Below are 12,429 nucleotides of genomic sequence, written 5' to 3' on the forward strand. Positions count from 1 at the left end.
TGGGATTGACAGAAAGTGCTATTCAAGGAATACTAAGTACAGTGTTCATTATTAAGAATAATATTAACTGTGCAGAAAAATGAAAAAAAACTAGATATCATTGAGATGGTGCCATCTCAAAGGGCCCAGCTTTCAGCAATGAACATGGAAATGTAAGGTAGCTGAAAAGGGTTTATTTTGAAGAGGAACAGTTGTGTACTATTAAGGGATGTGTTGTTTGAGTCTAAAGGGCTTCTATGTTATCCTCGTTATAATAAAAATTGGCACGAAAATCACGAGTGCTCAACACCTTCCATCAAAAAACGGCACAAAAATCAATGCTGCATATCCTCTATGAAAATTGTTGCATATCCTCTATCAGAAATATGGAAGGAAAATCACGAATGATCCATACCCTAAGTCAATTGGTAAGGTTTGAGGCTGACTGGACTTAAGGGAAAGAGATTATGCACCGAACAAAGATTTTAAACAGAGAGGCTATTTTTGAAATTGACCCTTGACCTAGAAACTTCGTTCAAGGTCACTGCACATCCACTGACAAGTGGCACTCTGTGAGTGAAGCATGAGCCACACTGGACCAAGAGAAGAGAAGATATGCTCCAGACAAGGATTTTTCATATAATTCTGCTATGACCTTGACCTTAGACCTAGAAACATGGTTCAAGGTCACTGCACACCCTTTACCCAAGGCACTCTGTGGGTGAAGTATGCGCCAAGGAGAGAGGATATGCTCCGGACATGGATTTAAACAGAGAGGCTATTTTTGACCTTGACCTAAAAACTTTGTTCAAGGTCACTGCACATCCATTAACCAGTACCACTCTGCGAGTGAAGTATGAGCCACATTGGATCAAGAGGAGAGAAGATATGCTCCAGACAAGGATTTTTCATATAATTCTGCTATGACCTTGACCTTGAAACATGGTTCAAGGTCACTGCACACCCTTTACCCAAAGACACTCTGTGGGTGAAGTATGAGCCAGATTGGGCCAAGGAGAGAGAAGATATGCTCCGGACAAGAGATCTCGGACGGACAGATGGACGGAAGGACGGACAGACTGATCACTGTAGGGCACCCGCAGAGCAGGGCCCTAATGAACAGGAAAACTACTTAAGGATGATTTCACAGACAGGAATACCATCGGATGTTGCAATAGTTAACGCATCAGTAGGGTACAGTCACTAAAGAAAGCCAAATGAAGGAATAAACTTCAGTATTTAATGTCCCATACAGAAGTAAATGTTGATGATGCCATATGAATTTAATGTTTAATAAAGGGTATTTACATGTATAAAGAACCAATCAACAAATGCTACTATTAACATTTTATTGTCAGACAACACCATTAGCTATCTCAACCTTGTGTCTGCTCTTTAAACTTATTAATGTTCATGTACTTGACTTTCTTCGGATTGATTCCAAAAGCCAGAAGTCTCTCACTAGATAATTTAGGAGGTCCTCCCTTCTTTTTCTTCTTTTTCCTCTTGTTTTTCCTCTTTTTGCTTGTGTCACCAGACATTTGCTGATACTCTGTGGGGGTAGTAGTCACACTATTGTCCTCTGGTGAATTCACTGTGTCTAGTCTTTTTGCCTCCTTTATTCCACCTGATAGCCTGTTCCCTGTGTCATTTTCAGATGCCTCCTGTGACAAGGTCTTCCCATCATCTTGACTTTTCTTCTTTTTACTTTTTTTACCCTTTTCAGTGTGTTTTGTTTTGCTTTCTTCACTCTCTGAATGGAACTTTACCTTTTCTTCGTGTTCTTTTGATTCTCTTATTTTCTTCTCACTATCAGAAACCATGCTCATGTCATTGCTATCAATTTTTACATACACATCTTTTCCGATATTTCTGCTCTCTTGTTTTCTATCCCTCTTCTTTGGGCTTTCTTTCACCACTGACTTACTCCTCTTGTCTATTTTCCTTGTAAACATCCCACCTTTGATTTCTTTACTATCATTCAGATTATCTTTTTTGGACTTTTTCACAGTCTGACCTTCAGAATTGTCAATGCTCTCATTGTCAGCATTCTTCCGTTTCTTTTTCTTTCCAGGTGAGCTCTTTGTTGAAGTTGCACTGACCTTTTTAACTGGTCTGAAAGAAAAAAATATACATGGTATCAAACATATTCACTTATATACACAAGCTTATGGCATTGATAAATCTCTTAAAACATCTGTGTAATGACTTATTGCTTTGTCTTTGAATTCTAAGAATCAATTACAAACATGTACATTTAAATCAAAACTATTTCTAAATAACTGTTTTGCAATATTTCTCTTCTGCATGGCAATGTGAGAAAAAAACTAACAAGTATTCCAGAACAGAAATGACAATTGAAATCTTCGTATAAACTTACATTTCCTCTGTTTCTTCATTTAGTGACAACAATACGTTCATCTTCTTTCTCTGGTTTTTACCTTTGCTCTCAAAAATCTTCACCTCTCTCTCCTCCTCCTCCTTTTCTCTGGGAAAATAAACTACTTTACGCCTCAACATCTTAAAACAATAATCTTATTATAGGAAAATTAATTTCAAGTATATTTTCTTTAAAATTTGAAAGAGATCTGCCAAGGTTAATTAAATATCTAATATACAGGTGACTCTTGATCTCTCGAAGTTCAAGGGACCGCAAGAAAAGTTCGAGAGATCAAGGGGTTAGAGAGATAGAAAGTGAATAAAATCCGGAATTTTCAGTTCCGATCATCATTGTTCTTATATTAACAATACCGGAAGTATATGTTTATAATGTCATTGCACGTTTGGTTTTCATTCGTATTTTACAGGTAATTCACTTGATTTCGACAACAATGATCGTATTTTGAAAAAATAAAACGATCTCTATAAGTTTCAATATTTATTTGTTCTCATTTCGTGATTACATGACACCTGAATAGCAATCGTCGGTATGGCTACCCCCCACGATTGATCGGGTCGTTCACCAGATTTCTCATATTAAATCGGTATTCAGTTCTTGAGATAAGATTTCTTGTGCAATGTTTGCCATACTGGGATTATGTAGACTTCATAATCTATGAAAAATTATTGACACGTCTCTTAAATTATTTTCTTAAAATCGTCGTCCCACTGTCAAAAGTTGTGAAGCAATTTGTTTATAATTTACCAAGTATAACCAATTAATTATATCAACACTCGGATGCTCACAGGTAGTGTCATCTATGTAAACACCCAATTAACACCTCCATGCCAGCCCCAGGTGTTCACTGTTATCCAGGTAACTCCAAGCTGCATTAAGTTTACACTTAATTGGTGCGTACACACGCGCAATCAAAACTTCGAGAGATAGAGAGTAAAAACAATGAAATGTGTGTAACGGGACCCAGGTCTTTGTTCGAGAGATAGAGAACTTCGAGAGATCGGAAGTTCGAGAGATCAGAAGTAAGTTTGCTTAGTTATATAGAGGAAAAAATGGGACCGGAGGTTCACTTCGAGAGATTGAGAACTTCGAGAGATTGGAGTTCGAGCCATCGAGAGTCACCTGTATTACCTGTACTGACTCATTTTCTTCACAGAAACCCAAGCATTTAACTCTTTATCTCTGCATTTCAAAATCTGTTGAAGTGGAAAAAGTACTTTACCCTTGATATCTTTCAAAGATGCTGTATTGCATACATGTGTGATGATGCTTTATTATAAAATTCATTGAAAGATTACAAACATTACTATAGTGTAAATACAAAAAAAAATTGCAATCGATTGAAAAAAAAAACAAAACACATTACCTCATCCACTTCTAGGCCGTAACTGTTTGGTGTAACATTTCTGTACTTAAATCGACATGGCTGTCCTGCTACAATGTCTTCATAGTCCAGTTTATAATATTCTTCAAAGTACTCCTCAAAAGTCTTCTCATCTGTTTTCAAACCAAAGCATCACCATATTCAATTCATAAAACAAAGAAACATTTCAGTTAAAAAATTGATTAACTCGCATTTTACTATTTGCTCACATGATAGTGTGTATGTAGCTAATGTCTCATAATGTTCAGAAACATTTAACTTACTTGGGTCAAATGTAGGTTTAGAAGTTGTGACTGCCTCCACAAACTTTGATTTCCTCTTCTTATTCTTTTTTCGACTAACAATTTTTGTTGGGTCATAGTCATCATCCATCTAAAGCAGAGGAAAATAAGAAATAATTGAATCATCTTTTGTTTTTTAGGTTCTCAGATGAAATTAATAAAAGGTCAAACCCTAACAGCAAGTAATGCCATAGAGGCAGACAAATTATATATACTAGGTATACAATTTAAATGCTTTATATACCCATAACTTTCTAAAGTTTCATTGTCATTAATGAAATGGTTACTTTCTGTACTTACACAAAAGTCAGGATCATCTACGTGTGGTTCATAATTATCATCAATATCATTGTACTCCTCGTCATATCCCTTCACATCCCCTCCATTCCACTCATCCCAGTTCTCTGTAACAGTGAATCGTTAGGTCTAAAAGTCATGTTTGCAATAAATCTTTCACTTCTCATTGTGCATGTGTAACCTCCTATGTATAGTGTGAAACAAATATGTTGTATACTTATGACTATTAACCTATAATGGGTGCATTACATTACAGCTACAATTTCAAAATTGCAATTACCACTACATACTCATTACCACTATAAAATAAAATACATTACCTCTACATTTATATGTACATACATTACCACTACACACTTCTTCCGTTAGGCAGTGCCTTATAGGGCCTACATGTATTAAGTACCACATCTATAGTAGTATTTTTGAAAGTCTTATTTCTACAAAGTTTGTACCCATCAATAATGTGGTTAAATATAAGATTTTTGCCTAACTCACTGTTTTTTTTTTATCCCCTTGTCAAGGACTGGGGATAAAAAACATACAAGTTGTTGGATAAAAATAATATCTAACCTAAAACCATAGCAGATCCTACATTTCTCCATACATACCACATTGGATATCCTCTATGTCAACTTGTACATACCACACTGGATATCCTCTATATCAGCTGGTACATACCACATTGGATATCCTCTATATCAGCTGGTATATACCACACTGGATATCCTCTATATCAGCTTGTACATACCACACTGGATATCCTCTATATCAGCTTGTACATACCACACTGGATATCCTCTATATCAGCTGGGTCATCCCACATTGGATATCCTCTATATTAGCTGGTACATACCACACTGGATATCCTCTATATCAGCTGACACATACCACACTGGATATCCTCTATATCAGCTGGTACATACCACACTGGATATCCTCTATATCAGCTGGTACATACATGTACCATACTGGATATCCTCTATATCAGCTGGTACATACCACACTGGATATCCTCTATATCAGCTGGTGCCTCTGGCTTCTGGTCTCCCTCCTCCATCTCATAAAACTCATCATCAAAGTATTTCTAAAAAGCAAAATATTAACAGTAAAATTAAAGTTACAATCTATGCATAAATAAATTATATTTTTAAGATCTTTACATTGCAAGTAAACAATCTGCAGAATCTCACTAAAAATCCTTTTTATTTTGTTAAAACAATGACCTTCATCATTTCATCATGTTTCTGAGGATCAAAGTCTGTTTCTAAATCCTCCTCGTTAAAGTCTAGGTCTGGATCACCAGTTATCTCCCTTAGTTTATCTATTTTATCCATTATCTCCTTTCTTTTTAGGTTTTTCAGCTGTTTGACTTCCTCCTTAATCTTTTGTTTTTCCTGTAAAAAAAAAATCTTCCTGCAGTTTCTACTTTCTAAGAGAAATATATAACACACTTTCTTGATATTTTGTCAAAAACAAATCTTATCAATTATTGCCTTTCAATGAATTAATACTTTGTTTTTATGAAAAATGATTGAGGTTGAAAGAGCATCCTGTTTTTGTGTCTGTTTTGTACCACTCACCATATCTTTCCTCTTTTTCAGCTCTTTTCTTTTCTCTGCTCTCTTTGTGTCCTTCTGACGCACTGAATCTTTAATGGTTCGAGGGTATGACTTGATCTACAAAAAAATTCTTGAATTTTTATGCCCATTATTCAGCATGTAGAGTTCCTTAATTGGCAATGTTGGTATATGTTTGTCAACTGTATTTTGTTTTCAAGAACACCATGTTTAATACAAAATGTGAATGATGGTCAAATGTTTACTCTTTAAAAAAAATAAATTTTCTTGATTATTATTTCTTTAAGGTTTATTTTCAATATCTAGAATTCTTTTTTATTTGTTATACTTTTTGTTTCATACTTCTACTTAAAAATAAAATCACCAATCTGTCAGGTAGATATAATATTTCTACCAGTATGTTTGCAATAAAGGTTTTTGAAAAGTAATCCTGATTACTTTTTGAGAAGTAATAATGAACTCTATTCTATTTTTGCAATTATCAGATGATTCCTGTAAGTGTTTATTCACACATTTTAAACGTAAAAACAACTGACATACAAAGTCAGGGTCTGGCTCTTCAAATCTGAAGTTGTATTTTCTTTCAAACTGATCTTCTCTTTCCAGAATTTCCTCCTCCTCAGAAAACCCCTCCCCATCATCCACTATCTCATTGTAGGAAGGTAATCTGTTGTAAAAAAGGATCAATAAAAATAGGTTAGTTACTTAGTAGTCAATTATTATATTAATACAAGGATTTACTACAATTATCCTTAAATTTGGAAATTTTTTTAAAGTATTACTTTGTTTAAAGAAATTCACTATTAAGAATGAGAGGTATTGGACCATAAACATTTTTTTTCTGACTTGTCATTTGCAGTTCTTTAATTGTTAATGTGAGTAATGAAGGGATTTTTCCAATAATTACATATTCAGCATACCTTCTACCATCTTTATCAATGTATCCTTTATTCAGTATCAAATCTCTGAGGAATTTTTCATTTGCACTAAGCTTAGGATCATTCCAGTAACTCTTCAGTGGAGCCTAATAATAAAACACCCACAGTGTAAATCTCTCTTCTATTAAGTAGTGCTTACTAAGGAACTTTTTAAATATATCCATTCATTAAACCAGTAATGTACTGCTTTATAATTTTGGAGAAGGTGAGATTATTACCAGTTCTACTCCTACTGGGTCTCTTTCCTCTAAATCTTTCTGATCCTTCAACCATTTGATATAATCTTTCTCCTCCTCCTCCTAAAAAAACACAAACACTACAATGGAATAAATTCTTCTCTACTTGTTCAGATATCTGCAATATGAAATAAGTATGCACATCACTAATTCCTCAAACATTTAAAGTTGTTTTTGAACTTGCCTCTTGCTCTTTTGTTTTCAACCTTTTTGTAAAAAGTTCCCCCTCTGAATCAGATTCTTCAGCCAGTTTTTCTTTAAAACTAAAATAAAATCAAAGCCATTTTACATTTGAAAAGTAAACATGAAATATTCTGTACAATATACATGCATGTATCTATTTGCCATGATTTGGTTCTGACTAACACTATGCCTTAAAAAACTAAAATGTAAAATCAATTATTTAATTACTGTATCTGGTTCTTAAAATCAATTATTACAATGCTTTGCAATATAGAATATGAAATTCAATTAAATGTCATCTCTTCATAACAAATAAAGATACAATTAACACATCCTGTCTCTTCTAATGCTAAAGATATACATGTATCTATCCTGTCTAACACTAAAGATGTACATGTATCTATCCTGTCTCTTCTAACACTAAAGATTTACATGTATCTATCCTGTCTCTTCTAACACTAAAGATGTACATGTATCTATCCTGTCTCTTCTAACACAAAAGATATACATGTATCTATCCTGTCTCTTCTAACACTAAATATATACATGTATCTATCCTGTCTCTTCTAACACTAAAGATTTACATGTATCTATCCTATCTCTTCTAACACTAAAGATGTACATGTATCTATCCTGTCTCTTCCAACACTGAAGACATACATGTATCTATCCTGTCTAACACTTAACACATACATGTATCTATCCTAACTAACACTTAACACATGTATCTATCCTGTCTAACACTTAACACATACATGTATCTATCCTAACTAACACTTAACACATGTATACATGTATCTATCCTGTCTAAGACTTAACACATACAGGTATATTTCCTGTCTAGCACTTAACACATACATGTATCTATCCCGTCTCTTTTAACACTTGAGACATACATGTATCTATCCCTACCTCTTTTTGATCTCCTCTTGTTCTTCATAATACCCTGGTTCATGGCTGATCTCTTCATCTTCATCACTTTCCTCATCACTTACCATACTGGAAACATAAATGACAAAATTTCACTGACATTACACCTGAACTATAATTCCAATAAACTTTGTACAAAAAGGATGATATTTTTAATAGTGTTGTTATGATAGTTGTCGACTACTGAAAAATCATCGCTGAAGGCAGCACGTTGTTGACAATTGATAAAAAATTTTAAACTCAATTGTCTCTAATTTTTTTTTTCAAAATATGTTTTTATACAAACTGGTTAATCCTTTAACAAAATCAAAGGACTCTACCTCTATTTTTCTTGCAAATCACAAATATTTCTACTATACCTAAATTAAAGTTGGTCTCGCAGATTTGTATTGAAATATTGTTTTCATTTATGAGGATATCTGAATGTTCATGGTTAACTATATTTAATTTAACCAATAAATTAAAGTTCAAACTATTGATCTTATAATTGATTATATGTTACCAATTCAAGTTGATAATCGATAGTAAATTTGGTATGATTTTGAAACACTAATTTTTAACCAATGTATACAAAAAAACGTTCAAATGAATCAATGCTCATAAACTTATATTAACAACATTCGCCCATTAATTCCTGCACTTATTTATAAAATAAATGCTTGGATCGTTAAATACTTATAAATAATACTGTCAAAAACAAAACATTTAATTTTTACTAATTGCTACAATATAAAAATGCAGGTAAAGATACACAGACTTACCCTTCCTTTTCCAGAATAACCTTTCGCTGGTAATCTTTCAGATACACTGGCTTTTCTTTCTTATTGCTCGGTCCAGGTTCATCTGAGCTATCATCACTTTTTTCTTCTATGTACAAAAAACATAAATTTAAAAAAAAAAAAGACAAAGCAATACTGCAGAAGCTTGTGATCAACGTCAAATACTTCATTCTATTAAAAAATTCACTAAGCTTGCATGCTTACCTTCACTATGATAAAACTTGACATTTTTATCATAAATTCTTGGATCTTTGCTTTTAAGTGCTGCCAATGTCTTAAACCAGTCTTCTTCTAATTGTGCAGTAAGTGCCTGAATGACAAAATTTAAAACTATACTAGAATCAAAATGCAGTGATGAATCATGGATATTTTTTTTTCTTTACAGCAACAGCTATCCAAATTTACCTCAGCATCTTCATCCTCAGATTCAGAGGAGCTGGAATCTTCTTCTAATTCTGCATCATCTCCATATCGATCTCTGACTGTAGAAACAAAACCTAACTGGTTTCATTGTTTGGAGAATTTTAATCTTAATTGTATTTGTATATGTATGCATCTACAAAATTATCAATGCCCTGATGCATAAATTAAGGTGAAAAAAAAAAACATTTTGCATGTATTCATTTTTAAGTTCTAGAAATGGTAGTTCATACAAGCCAGAGAGCTACAGATCCAAGCAATGTAAAAACCTTCAATATACACTGCCACTTCTTTGTTGCTTGCTTCTGGTATTATTTCTTGTATTTTATGTATTCCCCCTACCAAAGCACAGTATCTATTAATTAACCATATATTTTACTCATAATCTTGTTAATTTATTTACCTTTCTTATATGGCCTTGGAATGTCAGTTTTAATAATTCACATTAAGACATCCATGTTGGGAAAATCTTATTAAAATGGGGGGGGGGGGGGGGGTTCACATAACATTAATATTATCTTTAAAAGAATGCACAGGGGTGTGCAATTACCATCGCAGACGCCCGGGGCTACCAATTTTAAAGGTCGGGCTATCATAAATCTATACTGCGTTAGCCCATCGGGCTAGTAAATCTAAAACAAAAGTATATTTATGTCGACTCAATTGATGTACGAATTAACTTTGTTGTAAATCATAATCTTTAATTTGTTTTAACCTACACGTATTGTGTGTTGCTATCACCAGTCCTTTCAGTGACAATTATAGTTGATAAAAATAGGGAAAAGTACCTAACAATAACAAAGTGCAAACCATTATTTGTTTTATTTATTTCAACTTAAACATGTTAAATGTTTTTTTTTTTACCTTGTTGTTATACTAATACATGTATTGTTTTCGGTAGTTAAAGGGCTAGTGACTGGCAACCTTGGGCTAGTAACTGTTACTGCCACTAGCCCGATGGGCTAGTAACTAATTTTTGTAATTGCACACCCCTGATGCAATATAGATATTAAAAAGAAATTAAACATTATAAAACTCAGGTGTGTTATCTTACCATGACCCCAACATGGATGTCGGAATATGAATTTTTAAAACTGACAATCCTGGGCCATATGATTTAGGGCTCTTTGGAACTGCTGAAAGGTAAATAAAGTAACAGATTATGAGTAAAATATATAGTTAATTAACGAATACCATGGTTTTGGTGGTGGAACACATAAAATAGGCCTACAAGAAATAATACCTGAAGCGAGTGACAAAAAAAGGAGGTGATGTAAATCAAATTTTTTTTACTTTTTACATAGATGTATAAAAGATGCTCTTATATGCCTATGCTTTTTTACAAACTCTCTGGTTTATCTGGCCAAATTTTCTCGACCACAGAGCTACAGTCCTGTAGCTATAAACGACAGTAATAAGCTGTATCTTGACAAAAATCAATACTCATTAATATTTAAGTTCACAATAACTTCAATCAATTGTACAGAATTAAGTACAACTACACAAAAAAGAAAAAAAAATAGAGATTTGTCGAGCATAATGATGATAATCTGATGGTGTACAAATGCCATACTGTGAAGGCTTCTTCAGAATAATATAGAAATGTTCCACTTATTTCTTACGTTTCTGTAGCTCTTCTCTTCTTCGCCAATCGTTATATTTAGATGCATATGATTTATTTATCTTAAATCCACCAGAATCCTCATCGGAACTTTCGGACATCGTGCTTTTGTTTTTATTTTTTTTTTCCTTCTAGGGTGAAAGATAAGTTGTACGTAAATTACGTCGTAATTTTATATCATTCGATCGTCCTGTGTTGTGTTGGACTACGTCCTGGAGGAAATGGAGGAGGTTATCAGCGAAGAAAGAAAAGAAAACATGCTTAATATTTGTATTTTCAATACCACATGATCGTGAAATTTTATCGCCAGGATATGATATATTATATGCTGAAGCCTTCAATTCAACATTTAATAGACATTAGGCCTACGGAGTCTGACATCTGCTTCATGTTTGGGTATTTTACTAATTTAGTAAAAGAAAAGAAATTTCTTTAAAAATGAAGGCACTGATGGCAAATTAACAAGTAAACTTCATGACAAACATGATATAACTTCAATTTTTGTGTACAACAATATACTATCATGCACCTGCATGTAGCATGGCCGAAGGAACCGGGGGCACGGGCGCCCCCCCCCCCCCCAATGATTTTGCCGAAATACTACTTTAAATAAATACTACTTTAAGTAAATACGAAATTTACTATAGAAAACATAGATGTTATATGCTATATGCTTGTGCCCCCTCAATAAAAACGTCTGATGACCTTTTTTTTTTTTTTTTTTTTTGCTTGTCAAGAAATTTTTGGTAGTTGATAGTGCCCCCTCAACTGAATATGTATGGTTGTGCCCCCCCCCCAACTGAAGTTGCTTCCTATGGGCCTGTGTAGGGTTTATGTCTGTTCGTTATCTTCACATGGGGGTGGGGCGAGGGACATTGGGTACCCACACTCCCACCATCTTTTAACCAAAAGGAAAAAAAACTCTCAAAAATATTATTTTTAAGTAAAATGAATTCATTGTTCCTCTGTTATAAGTAATGTTGCTAGGTTTTGTTTATTTAATTAATATGTTAAAAAAAAATTGAACAGAACCCACTTAAATGGTACCCAATTAAACACAAATCTTTGACTCGGAGGAAGAAGTACCTCCCCCAGACCCGATATTCCGCACCCCCTATCAAGAAACACCAAAACGGCCCTGATATATACATGTAGTTTTCATTTCAACGATATTAAACTTTTTTAATGCTTAGTATAAGTATAATGACCGTATACATGTAGATTTATTTATTTTAATAATTAAAAAGATATTATATATACCCGAAATTCGTAGTTTTTTTTATTATTATTTTTCAGATATAGAAGTTGTTTTTCATGATAAATTTATCGGTCTGGAAATTTCTTTCAATATGGAATTTTATCGAAAATATTCAATAATGTAAACTTCAAATCTCTCTCTATGTCCC

At 33.5% G+C, this 12,429-nt stretch overlaps 1 protein-coding gene and 1 long non-coding RNA gene across 2 annotated transcripts in view; both read right to left on the reverse strand.

Annotated features, from left to right (window-relative positions):
- The window catches only part of LOC133205716 (uncharacterized), a 306,161-nt gene that overhangs the window by 205,051 nt on the left and 88,681 nt on the right, over nt 1–12,429 (reverse strand). The window lies entirely within an intron of this gene.
- On the reverse strand, nt 1,315–11,144 carry LOC133205589 (protein KRI1 homolog). The gene is made up of 18 exons (XM_061341430.1): nt 11,025–11,144; nt 9,388–9,464; nt 9,187–9,292; nt 8,965–9,070; nt 8,186–8,272; nt 7,275–7,353; nt 7,073–7,153; nt 6,837–6,940; nt 6,457–6,583; nt 5,920–6,015; nt 5,563–5,733; nt 5,339–5,423; nt 4,343–4,446; nt 4,025–4,133; nt 3,744–3,874; nt 3,509–3,573; nt 2,360–2,467; nt 1,315–2,094 (listed from the first exon to the last, which is right to left on the reverse strand). Exons 1-18 carry the CDS (start codon nt 11,122–11,124, stop codon nt 1,356–1,358), a joined length of 2,475 nt encoding a protein of 824 aa, XP_061197414.1. The 5' UTR covers nt 11,125–11,144; the 3' UTR covers nt 1,315–1,355.

This window comes from Saccostrea echinata, unplaced genomic scaffold (genome assembly GCF_033153115.1).
Source record: "Saccostrea echinata isolate AGI-Se365-2 ecotype Australia unplaced genomic scaffold, CSIRO_AGI_Sech_v1 ptg000002l, whole genome shotgun sequence".
Taxonomy (NCBI): Eukaryota; Metazoa; Mollusca; class Bivalvia; order Ostreida; family Ostreidae; genus Saccostrea; species Saccostrea echinata.